Raw genomic sequence first — 17,921 nt, forward strand, 5'->3', positions numbered from 1 at the left:
GGAGTTGTGCAGCGCGGTGGACACAGACCTTGTGTCCCGCCTATGGGGCGTGGTGATGTATCATCTTACCACAGATGCTCCATTGGTGGAAGTATTAAACGGCGGCGATCAGGTCCAAGCCATGGGGTAAGTAAATACCGTTACAACGAACGATTTACTATGAGTACATTAACAATTAGGATAAATTATCATTTGGTGGTTAAATTGTAACTTTCGCGCGCCTGCAAACCAATAAGCCCATCGGCAATAGCCTGCTGAAAGATGTTTGCGAAGGAACAAATCTCTCGCTGAAGGAATATCGCGTGAAGGCTTTTTTTCAGTGTAGTGATTCCCTCTTGAGACGAATACGTTCTGTAAATGTAATACATGTTCCATGTAATTCAATTGCTGGGGATTCCAGTTTGTAAATATGAATGTCCTTAAATTCAACGTTTTCAATTGACTACTGGTAACAATTTAATTTAGACTCGGTGTTTCGCCCCAAAATTAGTAACGAATTACATGGTTTGCGCGATGCGGCTCATTTGCAGCCCACTGCCTTCGTGGCTAGCTAATTACGAATGGTCACTGTATGTGATATCATGGTTTATAAAATGGGTACTAATATATATTTCACAATTGTCCATGCTTGCCATGGTTTCTAAAAATATAGCGTTGACAGCAGGAATGCCTTTTTAAAGCCAGCTCAATCCAATTAATCAAGTTACAGCCAGTCACTATGCATCCTGGCTGCAGCTCAGTCTGTCTAGAGTAACCGTGTTGCTGCTACAGTGGTGGTGGAGAGCAATCAATAACATTGTTACAAATGTATCCAGCTGCCTTGTGACATCTATGAGAGACGGAGACTCTGTCCCCGTCATTCTACAGAAGGTTCAGTATCTGTCCTGCGAGCTGGAGACATTTTGTGACACAGTAGCCTATTAGATCAGGTACCTAATAGAATGTCAAGGTGCCAGGATCATGCATGTGATTGCGTCCTGAAAACAAAGGATGAAAGACTACTGTACTATTGTCACTCGAGCATTGCAGTGGTAGGTAGGTGCGCTATGGGGTCTTTAGGATCAGTTATTTGGAGTCTCACATACCTTTCCTAGATTAGGTAGGTCAGTGGTTGCTAGAGTAGCTGAGCTTCGAAGCAGTAGTACTGTCCCTTATTTTCAGCCAGCATGCCTTGGAAATTCCTATTTTAGCTTACAGTTTTTCCATTCCCACATCAATATGAAATGCAAGACAATCCCTCCCTGGCTATAAAATAATACATTAAAAAAACTCCATCAGTTGAAAGCGTTCTCCGAGATTGAAAACAATCTGATATGTAACTGAAGCAGTTTTAGATTAAAAGTCTTTGAAAGCAGGTTGTCAGTATTTGATTTGTTATTAACATCAAGAAAAGACTGAAGGGAACTTCTCAAAGAAGAAATTTACAGGAGTGCTCAACATAAACCTCAGAGAGTGAATATTTGACTGTACTACAGTTCCTCTGACGGTTATTTGTCCGTCTGACTTTGCAGGGGAGCTGATGCCATGTTCTGAACTGTGAGACTGCGAGAGCGAGTGAGGTGCCCACTCAACGCTCCAACAGGCGAGGTCCGGTCGCCATATCTCGTTAAGATAAGACCCAGGATCAGGGAACAGAAACAATGTACCAATTTAATGGTTTTAAGTGATTAGCAACACAGAGTTGAGATTTGCCTTTTAGCATTAAAAAAGAGCCGGGCTGAGACTGTCTTCAAATGTGTGGGGGAAAGTTGTTCTAGGCAGGAACAGCAGTATTTTGTTGTTGTGAATTCATGTTGAACAAGATGGCTGCTGAGACTGCATAGTCTTTGTTATAGGGAGAGGGGAAATCCTGCTAAATTAAGAATGGCTCTCTCTCAGGCTTACTGGGCATCTGTTTTCAATTCTCTCTGTAATTGCCCAGGCATATAGGTCCTGACTTGTACTGACTGTCTGATTTCTTCCTCTCCCCCCCCCCCCCCCCCCCCCAACCTAGACACACACAGTCTCTTTCAACCTCTTAGCCCTTTCCTTCATGGACTCTGGTTTCTTAGTGGCGCTTAGTGGGTTTTCACACAATTGTGGTTGGTAGCACTTGGCCCTCTGTCAACTAATGGAATTCACAGTTGATATTCTGTCGGTGTCCTTACTATGCTGGACTTGTGTTTCATGCCATTATTGTTCACCAGTAGAATATTGACTCGGCTTCTAATTCTTTCCCTCATTTCAAATTCAATTATGATCTAGCGGTCTGACTTTTGCTACACTTGATTCAAGAATTTGAAAGAGCCTCATTTAACGATTTTTGTAGAGCTATTCCGTGACCTGACAAAATGAACACCGTTCTTGCAAGTTCATGGTATCAAAAATCAGTTCGCAGAACGACAGATTTGTACCATGTCAGCTCGGGGATTTGAACTTGCAACCTTCTAACCACTAGGCTACCCTGCCGCCCCTATTGACCTGAGCCCTATAGGCCCTGGTTAAAAGTAGTGCACTACATAGGGAATAGGGTGTGATTTCAGACTGGGAATGAACTTCTCTCATTTACACCCCCAGACAATGGCAGCGTTGTGGCCCAGTTGATATATCATGGCAGGAGTTCCTGTGTAGCAATGTTAAAGGTAGACTCAGCGACATTACATAGATGCAGAAAGTAAATAGCATAGTGGGTTGATTGCCGCAGAAACTAAAACCGTTCTAGTGCGAGGCTCAACTTTTCCTCTGTTTTGGTGCCCATGCACATATGCAGGTACTGTATGTGACTGTTAGAGCCAAATCTTGCATCTCGCTCATCTCAATATCTGTGCTGCTGCTTGTGGCAACGTCATTTCGCTGAGCCTACCTTTAATTGATCCATTACATGTAGAGCCGGGACGATACCAGTATCACCATACTCGTTAGTATCGTGTCAAGGAAACAAAACACAAGGCGGATTTAACTTCTCTAGGAAAACAACCCTAGTGTTGGAAACTAACATTATGTTGTCATCCAGAGTCACATGTATTATCCAAGCTATAGCACACAGTATTTGACATAGGCCTACAGCTGATTTTTAAAGGACCAAAGAGTTTGGTCTACATGGTGTTTTCATTTTTGCCATTGAAAAAAGTATTGTGATACTGGTATCATCCTGGCCCTAATTACATGTGCCATGTGTCTATTTTCATGTTGATGTTTGCCTCAAATGCAGTGACAGCATGGAAAGAAAAAGATGTTAGTTGAAATAAAAAAAATATTAAATGACTTTTTAAGGAATTAAACCCTCAAACAATCCCCAACACTGTTGATGTGTTCATATAAAACTGTTTGTGTAATTCTATGCAGCAGTGGAGCATAGACTACTAGCATATGCTTTTTGTGTAGTAGAGTCAGTCTCTGAATGTACACTGATGAGCTATCCTGCCCCGGCCAGTCTTGGACTCAATTCTTAGTATTTCTCTGCAGATTTTTCACAGCCTGTTTAGGAGTGGCTTTGTTGCACAATGCCCCATTATTCACTCAAAGGCAAGTCTCATTCCTGATTGTGGTTTGACTTGTTCTCATTTTGCAAAATTCTCCTATCCCCTTGAGTTGCATAACTTGGAGAGACTCATGTATGGATATTATTGCCAGAAATGAGAGCAGAAGTAATACTTTATTCAAAGGCAATATAGAATTGGACCCAGCTTGTTATTAGAGGTGTTGCGAATGGGATTTCATTTTCCTCAAAGTTAACAAGTGTTGCACAGACCACTTCAGTTGATCATTAGGCAACTACTGCAGAATAATAATCCCAGATTATGATTTCTGAATTGAACTGCATTTGCAGTTCAGGATTTTTTCAGTAGGATCAATCGATAATAAAACTGGTGCTTGAATTTATTAGTTCACAGAACCTGTAAATTACCCTGAGATTGTATCTGCTTTGAAAATATCCCTCTTGAAAACTGTCTAGAAAACAGCAAGAGAACCAAGCCAAACAAACAGGGACACTTTTAACCACGGCCATGACAACCCACCAACAGGCTTCCCAGCCAGAGTGGGGCCCCCGGAGACAGAGGGAATTCTGGGAGAAGGATTGTTCACTGATGTCTTTGGATGCCTTCCAGTCATTGTGCATTTGGCAAAAGACAGTGTACAGACATTTCCCCAAACAAAACAGTTTTTAGAACCTCCTTCTCTCCTCCCACCGCCCAACACTCAACAAAAAGTGTTGGTTCGGAGAGTGCCGACATCTGTACCGTGCAGTGAAAAGCCCTGCTTGATTATGCGTTGTGTGGTTCCCCAGTAAAATGGAACTGATTTCTACTCCTTTGATGCGCACTCATCTGTCATCGCACTGCCTGACGACAGCCAAGCGCAGAGCAAAGATTCCCTGTGGATTTAGAATAGGGAGGCTAGCAGGGATAAACCTGAGCTCTGTGGTGCTGTTGTATCTGCAGTATATTTCGGGGCTGTTGTATCTGCAGTAGATCAGGGTGCTGTTGTATCTGCAGTATATTTCGGGGCTGTTGTATCTGCAGTAGATCAGGGGGCTGTTGTATCTGCAGTATATTTCGGGGCTGTTGTATCTGCAGTAGATCAGGGTGCTGTTGTATCTGCAGTATATTTCGGGGCTGTTGTATCTGCAGTAGATCAGGGTGCTGTTGCATCTGCAGTATATTTCGGGGCTGTTGTATCTGCAGTAGATCAGAGTCCTGTTGCATCTGCAGTATATTGGAGAGCTGTGGTGCTGTTGCATCTGCAGTAGATCAGGGTCCTGTTGTATCGGCAGTAGATTTCGGGGCTGTTGTATCTGCAGTAGATCAGGGTCCTGTTGCATCTGCAGTAGATTGGAGAGCTGTGGTGCTGTTGCATCTGCAGTAGATTGGAGAGCTGTGGTGCTGTTGCATCTGCAGTAGATCAGGGTCCTGTTGTATCTGCAGTAGATTTCGGGGCTGTTGTATCTGCAGTAGATCAGGGTCCTGTTGTATCTGCAGTAGATTGGAGAGCTGTGGTGCTGTTGCATCTGCAGTAGATTGGAGAGCTGTGGTGCTGTTGCATCTGCAGTAGATCGGGGAGCTGTGGTGCTGTTATATCTGCAGTAGATCGGGGAGCTGTGGTAAACCAACCCAGCCCACCTACAGGTGCTAGGACTCCTGAGTGGGAGGACTGAGCCTGCCAGAGATGTGGATATGTGAAACCTGCTGTTTATAACTACCCCAGATACAGTGCATGTGTGTGCCTGCATGCAAATCTTCTGTACAGAAATGTGCAGAAAGAATCTCGAAAGGTTCTGTAGGCGTCTGAATACAATGTTGATGAATGAAATGTTTATGTCGGCAACAACAGAGAATTTGACCGTATAGTGGAGTAAACACAGACAGGCAAAACATTGTGTATTTAAACAGCAAGACATTGTTTTTCTTTGTCAAATGGTCATCTGGCTTTAGTGCTAGACTATTTCTGTCAGGGACACAGCTGAAGTTAAGTTCAGGTTACATATGCATAATGTCAGCCTGTTTTCCACTTGGTGGTCCAGGGCTTTGATGTTAAAACCCTGGCCACTGATATTTAGAAGATGTCCACATAAACGCCCTGTCTCCTCGTTGATGGCCCAGACCACCATACATCAAGCTGTTAAAATGGCTCTTAGTTAAAGGCAAACAAAGTGTGTAGCTACTAGCTACTTCAGGTATTACATCTGAGGGTTTAATTACACTGATAGATGCTACGACAAGCCACTACAGCCGTAAAAGCGGTCCTGGTCCCATCTTTCTACCCTAGATCACTCTCATTAAAGTTTTGTATTGTCATGTGGGGAAGGACAAACTGGACTGTAATGAGACCAAATTGAATGGATGCTGTTTGGCAATGAAGAGAAGGGTATTCGTCTGACCTTGTGCCACTAGTAAGGAACCATTTTGATACCATGAACTGGTGTTTTAAGCCACATTTGGGCCAACAGAATGAGTGATTTAACTATGAAGTTTAAAAATGGCTGTGAAACGTTAATGCCAACATAATGTGGTCATGTTGAAATATCTAATGTAACATGGTAGCGGAAGTGGGATCATATCTAATAATGTAACATGGTGGTGGAAGTGGGATCATATCTAATAATGTAACATGGTGGCGGAAGTGGGATCATATCTAATAATGTAACATGGTGGCGGAAGTGGGATCATATCTAATAATGTAACATGGTGGCGGAAGTGGGATCATATCTAATAATGTAACATGGTGGCGGAAGTGGGATCATATCTAATAATGTAACATGGTGGCGGAAGTGGGATCATATCTAATAATGTAACATGGTGGCGGAAGTGGGATCATATCTAATAATGTAACATGGTGGCGGAAGTGGGATCATATCTAATAATGTAACATGGTGGCGGAAGTGGGATCATATCTAATAATGTAACATGGTGGCGGAAGTGGGATCATATCTAATAATGTAACATGGTGGCGGAAGTGGGATCATATCTAATGATGTAACAGTAATAAGGAGCTGTTTCTTCTTCTCTGTGATGTCTGTCCTCTAGTGGTGCGTGAGAAGACAGCAGCCATGCCACCCCCCTCTGACATCGTCAAGGTGGCCATCGAGTGGCCCGGTGCCAACGCCCAGCTCATGGAGATTGACCAGGTCAGTGTCCAGTCTAAAAACACCACTCAACGACAAGACATACCAACATGAACATCAGCCGTGCACAATAGATCGCCTGCTGGGTATCGACGAACGTTGGCGATTCACCATGTAAAATCCTAGAGAAATTAACAGAAAAGGACAGCCTCTGTGGTCAGAGGCCATAGGGCAGCCAGGCACTGTGTAGTGCTGATGTTTCTGTTGGTCTGTTTTGTCTTTAACAGCATCAATCCTCCACTCTGTCTTCTCAACCAAACTTTTTATAGAAGTCTGTTTTCCCTGTGTCAGATACTTTAAACACAAGAGACTCCACATTAAATAATTGAAGGGAAAAGAAAGCTACAGTATGTTTTTTTTCTGCTCAGACAAGCATAAACTACATCACTGAGATTTTGTTGGTGAGTCTAGCTCTAGCACATATCTTATTTCTCTGTATTTTGCTGGCAACACAATAGTGGATTTGATTTTGTCCAACACAATTTCAACAGCGCCTACCCACTAACAAATCCATCAATGTTTATTTTCCTCTGAGGAAAGCCAAGCAAAGCAAGGAGTGAGAACCATTGTTAACTTATAAAAGGGTATTTTCTGACCAATCAGCAACTTTCCTGCGATTCCAGTGGCAGTGCAGAGTTTGACAGTTTCTCTTTTTGTCTGGCGTCTGTTTTGCAGAAGAAGCCCCTGTCGTCTATCATACGGGAGGTGTGTGATGGGTAAGCACCAGCTCCACACTCAGCTGTTTCTGCTCTCGCTGGAGCTAATGGCGTAACAATGTTTACTGTGTGTGTGTGTGTGATGAACACACACCCTGCGCTCACTTGCGTAAGACTAGTGGTAGCTAGATGGACTCAGCGGGAGCCACATGTATAGCAGGTCCATAATAAGAACACACAGAGAAATGTTAGTATGAGCCATTACACATGGACTGGATCACACATGTTCTTCATTACAATGCCAGATGTCTTATTATATCATTAAAGTGGAATTGACAGCATTTTAGCAAGATTACATCTTATTTAAAATATGTTCATATCATTCATATCCCCAGGAAGAATATTACACATTTGTCACACTTAGATAGCGAGCACTTAGATATGGTCATTTTCATGTCATAAATTCATAAAATGTTTTGGAATGACATATAGTAAGGCATTTGTGAAAATGTTATAGCTACATAGAGTGGGAAAGTGGCAGGGTGTTTGGACAATTAATACACTGTAGTCATAAAACCTAATAAAAACATCTGTCCTGTCCAGAGGACCAGAGTCTACACAGACCGGTGTGACATAGTCAATCAGAGCTATAGTAGGCCTATATGCAAATAAACCATTTTCCAGATGGTCTGCCTTCATTCACATTGAACTGGATTGTGTGTTTACAGGCAGTAGCAACAGCGTGACTTTAGATCATTAGAAAGCATTTGCCGAAAGCCACAAAATACACCTGAATGGATTTCTGCAAATATGTAAATACCACGGGAGTCCTCTTACATTTGGGAACTTGACAAACCTGTTGATCAAACAACCATGAAAAGGTAGGCTATCTCTCCCTCAGTTGCCTATGCACATCAGCAAGATCAACAACTAATGCTAAACTAAAATCTAACGAGGGAACATTAGATAAACCCTCTCAAATGTTTTCAGCTAGTTGGCCGATAAACGATGGGGAATAGCAGCCTGCTCGTCTTTCTGCAGTTTGCCTGCCGGTGCATGCTTGTCCCAACCCATGTTTTGACAACTGAATGGGAACTTGCCTGTCCGCCCATTTGATCGACAACTAAGAGATACAGTATGCTATCCACAGCTAGCTAGAAAAGCAATTCACATTTCTTGCTAGCTAACCAAATGACATCTGCAGCATTTCTAGCCATAGCCAACAAAAAACAATTCCTTCAGAAAGTATTCATGCCCCTTGACTTATTCCACATGTGGTTGTTACAGCCTGAATCCATCTACACACAATACCCTATAATGACAAAGTGAAAACATGTTTAAAGAAAATGTTTTCAAAGTTATTGAAAAGGAAATACAGAAATGTCTAAGTATTCACACCCATGAGTCAATACATGTTAGAATCACCTTTGGCAGCGATTACAGCTTTGAGTCTTTCTGGATACGTCTCTATAAGCTTTGCATACCTGGATTGTACAATATTTGCACACTTAAAATAATTCTTCAAGCTCTGTGAAGTTGGTTGTTGATCCTCGCTAGACAGCCATTTTCAAGTCTTGCCATAGAATTTAAAGCTAATTTAAGTCAAACTAAAGCTAATTTAGTTAATTTAGTTAATTTAAAGCTAATTTAAGTCAAACTGTAGCTAGGCTACTCATGAACATGCAATGTTGTCTTAGTAAACAACTCCAGTGTATATTTGTCCATGTGTTTTAGGTTATTGTCTTGCTTGAAGGTGAATTTGTCTCCCAGTGTCTGTTGAAAAGCAGACTGAACCAGGTTTCCCTCTAGGATTTTGCCTGTGCATAGCTTAGCTCTGTTGAATTTCTTTGTATCATATAAACTCCCTAGTCCATGCCGATGACAAGCATACCCATAACATAATGCAGCCACCACCATGCTTGAAAATATGAAGAGTGGTACTCAGTGTTGTGTTGGATTTGCCCTGAACACAATGCATTGAATTCAGGACAGTCATGTCTTTGCCTATTATTATTCTTTTTTGGCAGTTTTATTTTAGTGCCTTATTGCAAACATGATGCACATTTTGGAATATTTTATTCTATACAGGCTTCCTCCTTTTCACTCTGTCATTTAGGTTGGTATTGTGGAGCAACTACAATGTTGTTGATCCATCCTCAGTTTTCTCCTAACACAGCCATTAAACTCTGTAATGTTTTAAAGTCACCATTGGCCTCATGGTGAATTCCCTGAGCGGGTTCCTTCCTCTCTGGCAACTGAGTTGGGAAGGATGTTTGTAGTGACTATGTATATTGATACACCATCCAAAGTGTAATTAATAACTTCACCATGCTCAAAGGGATAGTCAATGTCTGCTTTTTAAAAAACCCTATCTACCAATAGGTGCCCTTTGCGAGGCATTGGAAAACCTCCCTGGTCTTTGGTTGAATCTGTTTGAAATTCACTGCTCAACTGAGGGACCTTACAATTATCTGTATGTGTGGGGTACAGAGATGAGGCAGTCATTCAGAAATCATGTTAAACACTATTATTGCACACAGAGTGAGTCCGTGCCACTTATTGTGACTTTTTAAACAAATGTATACTCCTGAACTTATTTAGGCTTGCCACAACAAAGGGGTTGAATACTTTTCATTTTTAATTTATTTGTAAAATTGTCTAAAAACATAATTCCACTTTGGCTTTATGGGGTATTGTGTGTAAGCCAGTGACACACAATCTCTATTTTAAATTCAGGCTGTAACACAACAAAATGTCAACGGGTGTGAATACTTTCACATGGCACTGGATATACAGTACTAGTCAAAAGTTTGGACACACCTACTCATTCCAGGATTTTCCTTTTATTTGTAATATTTCTACATTGTAGAATAATAGTGAAGACATGACCTATGGAATCATGTAGTAACAAAGTGTTAAACAAATAAAACCATTGTTTAATGTTTTAGATTCTTCAAAGTAGCCACCCTTTGTCTTGATAACAGCTTTGCACACTCTTGGCTTTCTCTCAACCAGCTTCACCTGGAATGCTTTTCCAGCAGTCTTGAAGGAGTTCCCACATATGCTGAGCACTTGTTGGCTGCTTTTCCTTCACTCTGCGGTCCAACTCATCCCAATCCATCTCAATTAAGTTAAGGTTGGATGATTGTGGAGGCCAGGTCATCTGATGCAGCACTCCATCACTCTCCTTCTTGGTCAAAAAGCCCTTACACAGCCTGTATGTGTGTTGGGTCGTTGTCCTGTTGAAAACCAAATTATAGTCCCACTAAGCGCAAACCAGACGGGATGGCGTATCGCTTCAGAATGCTGTGGTAGCCCTGCTGGTTAAGTGTGCCTTGAATTCTAAATTAATCACTGACATTGTCACTAATGAGGTGTCTGTTACTTGAACTCTGTGAAGCATTTATCTGGGCTGCAATTTATGAAGCTGGTAACTCTAATGAACTTATCCCCTGCAGCAGAGTTAACTCTGGGTCTTCCTTTCCTGTGGCGGTCCTCATGAGAGCCAGTTTCATCATGGCGCTTGATGATTTTTGCGACTGCTCTTGAAACTTTCAAAGTTCTTGACATTTTCCGCATTGACTGACCTTCATGTCTTAAAGTAATTATGGACTGTCGTTTCTCTTTGCTTATTTGAGCTGTTCTTGCCATAATATGGACTTGGTCTTTTACCAAATAGGGCTATCTTCTGTAAACCACCCCTACCTTGTCACAACACAACTGATTGGCTGAAATGCATTAAGAAGGAAAGAAATTCCACAAATGAACTTTTAAGAAGGCACATCTGTTAATTGAAATGCATTCCAGGTGACTACCTCATGAAGCTGGTTGAGAGAATGCTAAGAGTGTAAAAAGCTGTCATCAAGGCAACGTGTGGCTACTTTGAAGAATATTTGTTGAACACTTTTTTGGTTACTACATGATTCCATATGTGTTATTTCATAGTTTAGATGTCTTCACTATTATTCTACAAAGTAGAAAATTGTCTAAAGTAAAACCCTTGAATGAGTAGGTGTGTCAACTTTGACTGGTACTGTATATTATCCTGTGTAGAAATGGAACAGTTTGGAGTAACTAACTACTATTGGCATACTGCTGAAGGTTCTGCACACAATAACAAATCCCATTTTGAATGCCTTCTACAGTCTTGCTCCATCATACCAATTGATTCTAGTGATGCTATACTGATTCACTATGGTATGTTATCGTACAAGTTCAGAATGATTTTGCATTAGATGCAGATATTTATTCAATAAAATACCAGACAGTTCAGCGTAATCCCCAGATACACATAAATGCTCTGGTACTCCACCCTTTCAGAGCTTACTCATATACCACTGCCAATAAACAGACACAACCTTTAGCCAATACTCAGGCTTCACTCACTAAGTCCAAGGTATGCCACACAAGGAATATGTCCCAAATGGCATCCTATTCCCTAAATATCTATGGAATTGGGTGCCATTTGGGATGCATCCAAGGTGACCTTAATCTGCTTCTAGGCCAGACCCAGTCTAAGTAAGTGGAACCGTGTGCTTAGGGGTTACATTTGTTTTGCTTTGTTGATATCTGACTAATGGAGTTAGGGTTATATTCATCCATTTCATAAACATTTTGATTTCTTTCCTTCTTTCTCCCTATTTGTCTGAATGTTCATTTATCTCTTTCTGACTCGTTCTCCCCGAGTGGCTCCTCTCATTGTCTTTCCATTTCCTTTTGTCTCCTAATCTACCTTGTCTGTCCATCATGAATACTGAGACTTTTGCTAACTCCCTACTTCTCCTTTCTCGCTCTCTCTTCTCTGCTTCCTCCCTCTCACATCTGAATGCATTAGATTTTTTTCTAACACTTAACGCCCACTGAATATCTCCTTGTACAATGTTCCCCATCTGATCTTCTGGCAAATAGAAATGCTGGAGGCTCCGATAATCACGTTTGTTAACCTTATGCACATGGTATGTATTTTCTGTAGGGTGGAAAAACAAACGCACGTCATTATAGTAATAGGTCTTATTGAGAAATCTATGGGTTTAGCTTCTGTCTGCCTCATGTTTAGGGAGGTCAGTGCGCTCTGGTATTAAGTGGAAAATTGGTGAATTCGGTCACTTACTTTTCAATAGATTTTGTGCATGTGTGTGTCCACAGCTGGTCTCTGTCTGGCTCGGAACAGTTTGCCCTGCGTTATGCTGACGGTCCTCAGCTCTACATTACTGAGCAGGTGAGCCTCAGCGCCATGGCAGAATAAAGTGCTGTTTACAATTCTTCACAATACACTACATGGTTCCTTAGTATGTTACTATTTCTATGTGATATTACCAATGACTCTAGAGAAGTGCTGTGGTAGTAGCAATGTTCACCATTTTCTTTCTTTCCAGAGCCGTAGTGAAATCAAGAATGGAACCATCCTTCGATTAGCCATATCTCCTGTGAGACACTCTTCTTGTACATGCAGTTATTTAATCCCCCTCCCCTCAAAAATTATATTTGATTAATTCTATATAATGACGGCTTTACAGTTCACAATAATGTTTGCTGCATTAGATAAACCCTATTGCTACGTTATAGATTTCTCAGCAACGGTTGCTGCCTGCATATATCAAGCTAATGTAGTCAGAGGTAAACCTGGTAAAAACATTCAATATAACGGCATACCTGACCCCCCCCCCCCCCCACCCCCCCCAATAGGCCCGTGCAGCGCGGCAGCTCCTGGACAGGATCCAGTCCCACGGCATAGACGCCCGCCTGGAGGCCCTTAAGGAGCTGGCCAAGCTGTCAGCTGACCCCACCTTCGCCACTGAGTTCATCAGCATGGAGGGCATTGGAACCCTGGCACGCCTGGTGGAGAGTGGCACCCAGTGAGTCTCATACAGACAATCCATGGGTCTGTTGTCTAAAGTGGGGGTCTCAAACTGGCATCACTCAGGCCAGAGTCAGCCCACAAGACCATTTTTACTACTAATACTGATAGCATGCTGTTTGTGGCTGTAGTTGGTGGCGCATAGGAAGAGTTGTCGTAGGACTTTGTTGGTGAATATGGCCCTATTTAAAAATAAAAAAATACATTGTTTTACTCAGTGTGTATATAGAGTGTTGTCCTCTGACTCTAGTCTGCTCTCTCTTCAGCTTTGGGGAGATGCTGGCCTTCACTCTCACAGCCTTCCTGGAGCTGATGGACCATGGCATTGTGTCCTGGGACCTTATCTCTCTGTCCTTCATCAAACAGGTTAGAACTCGCCTCCTTACTTCCACAAAACACAACACTCTTCGTAAAACTTGGCATATGAGGAAGCCCAGATGTTAGATTCCTACACTGTCTGCAATGGAAAAAATGTGTCATGTATTTCTTGATTAGTTTGATGAAACTTATATGTGGAACTTTCTTTTGTAGATTAGTTTTGGTAGTTTCAGTAGTTTGAGGCCTATCTCAAAGTCCTCCCCTTATTTATTTTTTCTCTCTTCTTTAATTACTTGACATTCAACCCCTCATTGGCTGCCAGCACTGAGTTGGTTGCTGTTACCTAGCAACCCCCCCATGTTATTTGGAGCTCTTTCAGCTGTATCTTCTGTGAATGGTTTTCTCCCTGATGAAGTCCTATGATGTGCAGCACAACAACAAGCACTGTACAAGGGTTAGGGTTAGTATGTATGGATAGTTTTTTTTGCCAACTGTATGTCATTTGACAGACATGTTTCAAATCAAAATGTATTGGTCACGTGCCGAATCCAACAGTGAAATGCTTTCTTACGAGCCCCTAACCGACAGTGCAGTTTAAAAAAATAAGGATAGATATCATATAATATGGATAAGAATAAGAGATCAAAGTAACAAGTAATTAAAGGGGAGCAGTATGTATGTATATATATATATATATATATACATACACACACACACACACACACACACACACACACACACATACACACATACACACACACACACAATGGGGCAAAAAAGTATTTAGTCAGCCACCAATTGTGCAAGTTCTCCCACTTAAAAAGATGAGGCCTATAATTTTCATCATTGGTACACTTCAACTATGACAGACAAAATTGTGGTAGGAAAATCCAGAAAATCACATTGTCCTTGATCACAATCTTAAAATATGTTGGTATTACAGACTCGGACAGGAAGAGGTTGAAAATGTCAGTGAAGACACTTGCTAGTTGGTCAGCGCATGCTCGCAGTACGCGTCCTGGTAATCCGTCTGGCCCTGCAGCCTTGTGAATGTTGACCTGTCTAAAGGTCTTACTCACATCGGCTGCGGAGAGCGTGAACACACAGTCTTTCGGTACATCTGGTGCTCTCATGCATGTTTCAGTGTTGTTTGCTTCGAAGCGAGCATAGAAGTAGTTGAGTTTGTCCGGTAGGCTCGTGTCACTGGGCAGCTCTCGGCTGTGCTTCCCTTTGTAGTCTGTAATGGTTTGCAGGCCCTGCCACATCCGACGAGCATCAGAGCCGGTGTAGTACGACTCGATCTTAGTCCTGTATTGACGCTTTGCCTGTTTGATGGTTCGTCGGAGGGCATATAATTTCTTATAAGCTTCCGGGTTCTTATAAGCTTCCGGCAGCTCTAGCCTTTAGCTCAGTGCGGATGCTGTCTGTAATCCATGGTTTCTGGTTGGGGTATGTAGTCTTAATCTCAAACCTTAGTAAATCAGCTTTCAAAACTACCTCATAAACCTAGCTGTAATCAACAAGCCTCTAGATTTAGGTGTCCATTTTAATGGAGTATTTCCCCCTCCTGTCTGGTCAGATTGCGAGCTACGTGAACCAGCCGATGGTAGACGTATCCATCCTGCAGCGCTCACTGGCCATCCTGGAAAGCATGGTCCTCAACAGCCACAGCCTCTACCACCGGGTGGCGCAGGAGATCACCGTTGGACAGCTCATCGGGCACCTGCAAGTGTGAGCACACACACACGCACTGGGGCCTCCCACATACAGCTGTGTGGGGGATGTAGCCTGAGTTAGTGTGTAGAAATGTAGTGGCGTAACTAACGTCAGTGCAATAGAGCGTAGATGACAAGCCTTGCCTTGCTCTGCCTCCTTATAATTATGACTAAGCTTAGAAGTGTAGAACCCCAGACTAATACTATCTGAGTACTGTACTTATACACTTAACCAGTGGCAACTTAATGTTTTTATGCCCATGTGAGAATTCCTAGAACCAGATGCTTCTAACTGGTGTTGCTGTGTCTGATGTGACTTTTAGGTCCAATCAGGAGATCCAGACATACGCCATCGCACTCATCAACGCCCTCTTCCTCAAGGCACCGGAGGACAGGCGGCAGGTCAGTACAGTACCTGCTCACCAGTACACCGGAAGGGTCCTCTTGCAAAATATTTATACTTAACTATGATCACTCATACATGAATACCACCTATAAAGGTTAGACAATGTCTTAACCTAGTTTTCATATTTTAGTCACTAGTACATAACCCCCACTGAACTGGTCCTCTGCAACATATTTACACTCAACCATCGTCACTCGTACTAGCACCTATAAGGGTTAGAAAGTCTTAACATAGGTCTCATATATGGTACAGCCATTAGCACACACATCAGGGTAATGTAATACATATCTCACTGTTACATCACACTTCATGGTCACTCACACATATCATGGTCAGTAATAAATAACCCATGTCATATAGGCCAACCCCACTGTCATCGAGTTTAATGACCTCTGGTCATTCTGTGCTCTGCTCTCTATGCTTAGTTAGTCCATCTATTTTCCTTATTGAAGAAAGTCTTTACCTTGAAATGTGCACACACAATATGAAAGGTGGTGTTCTGCCACCTCTGGTCTCTTGGCCCTCCCACCTCTATGGGAGGGCAGCTCCCACTCAGCCCAGTCCAAGCTCTTCTCTGTCCTGGCACCCCAATGGTGGAACCAGCTTCCCCCTGAAGCTAGGACAACCAAGTCCCTGCCATCTTCCAAAAACATCTGAAACCCCTACCTCTTTGAAGAGTATCTTAAATAATCCTACAGCACCCCCCACCTAGCTATTTTAAGATCTTAACTGTAAGTCGCTCTAGATAAGAGCGTCTGCTAAATCACTAAAATGTTATACATCATAAAGTAAACTGTCAAGCAACCACTCTACACTGAGAAACAGAGTAAAACTGCCTTGGCAGACGGACAGGCAGTATGTGTGAGACAGATGTGGATACTAGAGTTTGTACTATGTAGGAAGTCACCCACGCAATACTTTCTTCTCCTACATCCTGTCTGGTAGATGCATGGGAAAAAGATAAAACATTTTGATTTCCAAATTTGACATCATGCAATTTAAGAGGCAAGCTATTTTAAATTTGATGTCAAATTTGGAAATCAGTGTAAAAAAAATAATTATTTTCGGACTCAGAACTGTATCGAAATACACTGAACAAAAATATACATACAATATGTAAAATGTTGGTCCCTGTTAGTGAGCATTTCTCCTTTGCCAAAATAATCGATCCACCTGACAGTTGTGGCATATCAAGAAGATTAAACAGCATAATCATTACACAGATGCACCTTGTGCTGGGGACAATAAAAGGCTAATCATTACACAAATGCACCTTGTGCTGGGGCAATAAAAGGCTACTCTAAAATGTGCAGTTTAGTCACACAACACAATGTCACAGATGTCTCAAGTTTTGAGGAGCGTACAATTGGCATGCTGACTGCAGGAATGTTCACCAGAGCAGTTGCCAGAGAATGTAATTTTAATTTCTCTATCATAAGCTGCTTCCAACATCTTTTTGGAGAATTTGGCAGAACGTCCATCCAGCCTCACAACCGTAGACCATGTGTAACTACGCCAGCCCAGGACCTCCACATCTGGCTTCCTCACCTGCAGAATGGTCTGAGACTAGCCACTTGGACAGCTGATGAAACTGTGGGTTTGCACGACCAAAGAATTTCTGCATAAACAGTCAGAAACCGTCTCAGGGAAGCTCATCTGCTTACTCGTTGTCCTCACCAGGGTCTTGACCTGACTGCAGTTCGGCATCGTCACTGACTTAGGTGGGCAAATGCTAACCTTCGATGGCCTAGAGAAGTGTGCCCTTCACAGGTGAATCCTGGTTTCAACTGTACCGGGCAGATGGCAGACAACATATATGGTGTGGGCGAGTGGTTTGCTGATGTCAACGTCAGTGCCCCATGGTGGCGTTTGGGTTATGGCATAGGCAGGCATAAACTATGGACAACGAACACAATTACTTTTTATTAATGGCAATTTGAATGCACAGAGATACCGTGATGAGATCCTGAGACCCATTCTCATGCCATTCATCCACCGCCATCACCTCATGTTTCAGCATGATGATGCTGAACATCTAGGAGCAAGAACGGCTCAGCCACGAAGTGGTAGGCCAGACAAGCTCGCAGAACGGGATCAATGAGTGCTGAAGCGGGAGTTCCAAACTGCCTCTGGAAGCAACGTCAGCACAAGAACTGTTCGTCGGGAGCTTCACAAAATGGGTTTTCATGGCCGAGCAGCCACACACAAACCTAAGATCACCATGCGTAAAGCCAAGCTTCGTCTGGAGTGGTGTAAATCTCACCGCTATTGGACTCTGGAGCAGTGGAGGCGCATTTTCTGGAGTATTGAATCGGGCTTCACCATCTGACGCATCTGGGTTTGGCGGATGCCAGGAAAACGCTACCTG

General features: G+C 42.5%; 1 protein-coding gene across 28 annotated transcripts in view; it reads left to right on the forward strand.

Annotated features, from left to right (window-relative positions):
* The first annotated feature begins 15 nt into the window (after positions 1 to 15).
* LOC110528266 (engulfment and cell motility protein 2) overlaps positions 16 to 17,921 on the forward strand; it is a 38,647-nt gene continuing 20,741 nt past the window's right edge. For 2 of the 28 annotated variants that reach the window (XM_036983854.2, XM_090241534.1), the window contains exons 1-10: positions 18 to 126; positions 1,512 to 1,582; positions 6,504 to 6,604; positions 7,277 to 7,317; positions 12,403 to 12,475; positions 12,633 to 12,683; positions 12,943 to 13,112; positions 13,381 to 13,480; positions 15,012 to 15,163; positions 15,471 to 15,549. In XM_036983854.2, coding sequence (XP_036839749.1) covers positions 6,527 to 6,604; positions 7,277 to 7,317; positions 12,403 to 12,475; positions 12,633 to 12,683; positions 12,943 to 13,112; positions 13,381 to 13,480; positions 15,012 to 15,163; positions 15,471 to 15,549 — 744 coding nt within the window. In that variant the 5' untranslated portion in view covers positions 18 to 126; positions 1,512 to 1,582; positions 6,504 to 6,526. Of the gene's footprint in view, positions 127 to 1,511; positions 1,643 to 6,503; positions 6,605 to 7,276; positions 7,318 to 7,985; positions 8,139 to 12,402; positions 12,476 to 12,632; positions 12,684 to 12,942; positions 13,113 to 13,380; positions 13,481 to 15,011; positions 15,164 to 15,470; positions 15,550 to 17,921 lie in introns of all 28 variants that reach the window. The other 26 variants (XM_036983855.2, XM_090241535.1, XM_090241530.1 and 23 more) reach the window with 23 other exon arrangements.

The sequence above is a fragment of the Oncorhynchus mykiss genome, chromosome 7, assembly GCF_057628025.1.
Source record: "Oncorhynchus mykiss isolate SJ-2025 chromosome 7, ASM5762802v1, whole genome shotgun sequence".
NCBI lineage: Eukaryota > Metazoa > Chordata > Actinopteri > Salmoniformes > Salmonidae > Oncorhynchus > Oncorhynchus mykiss.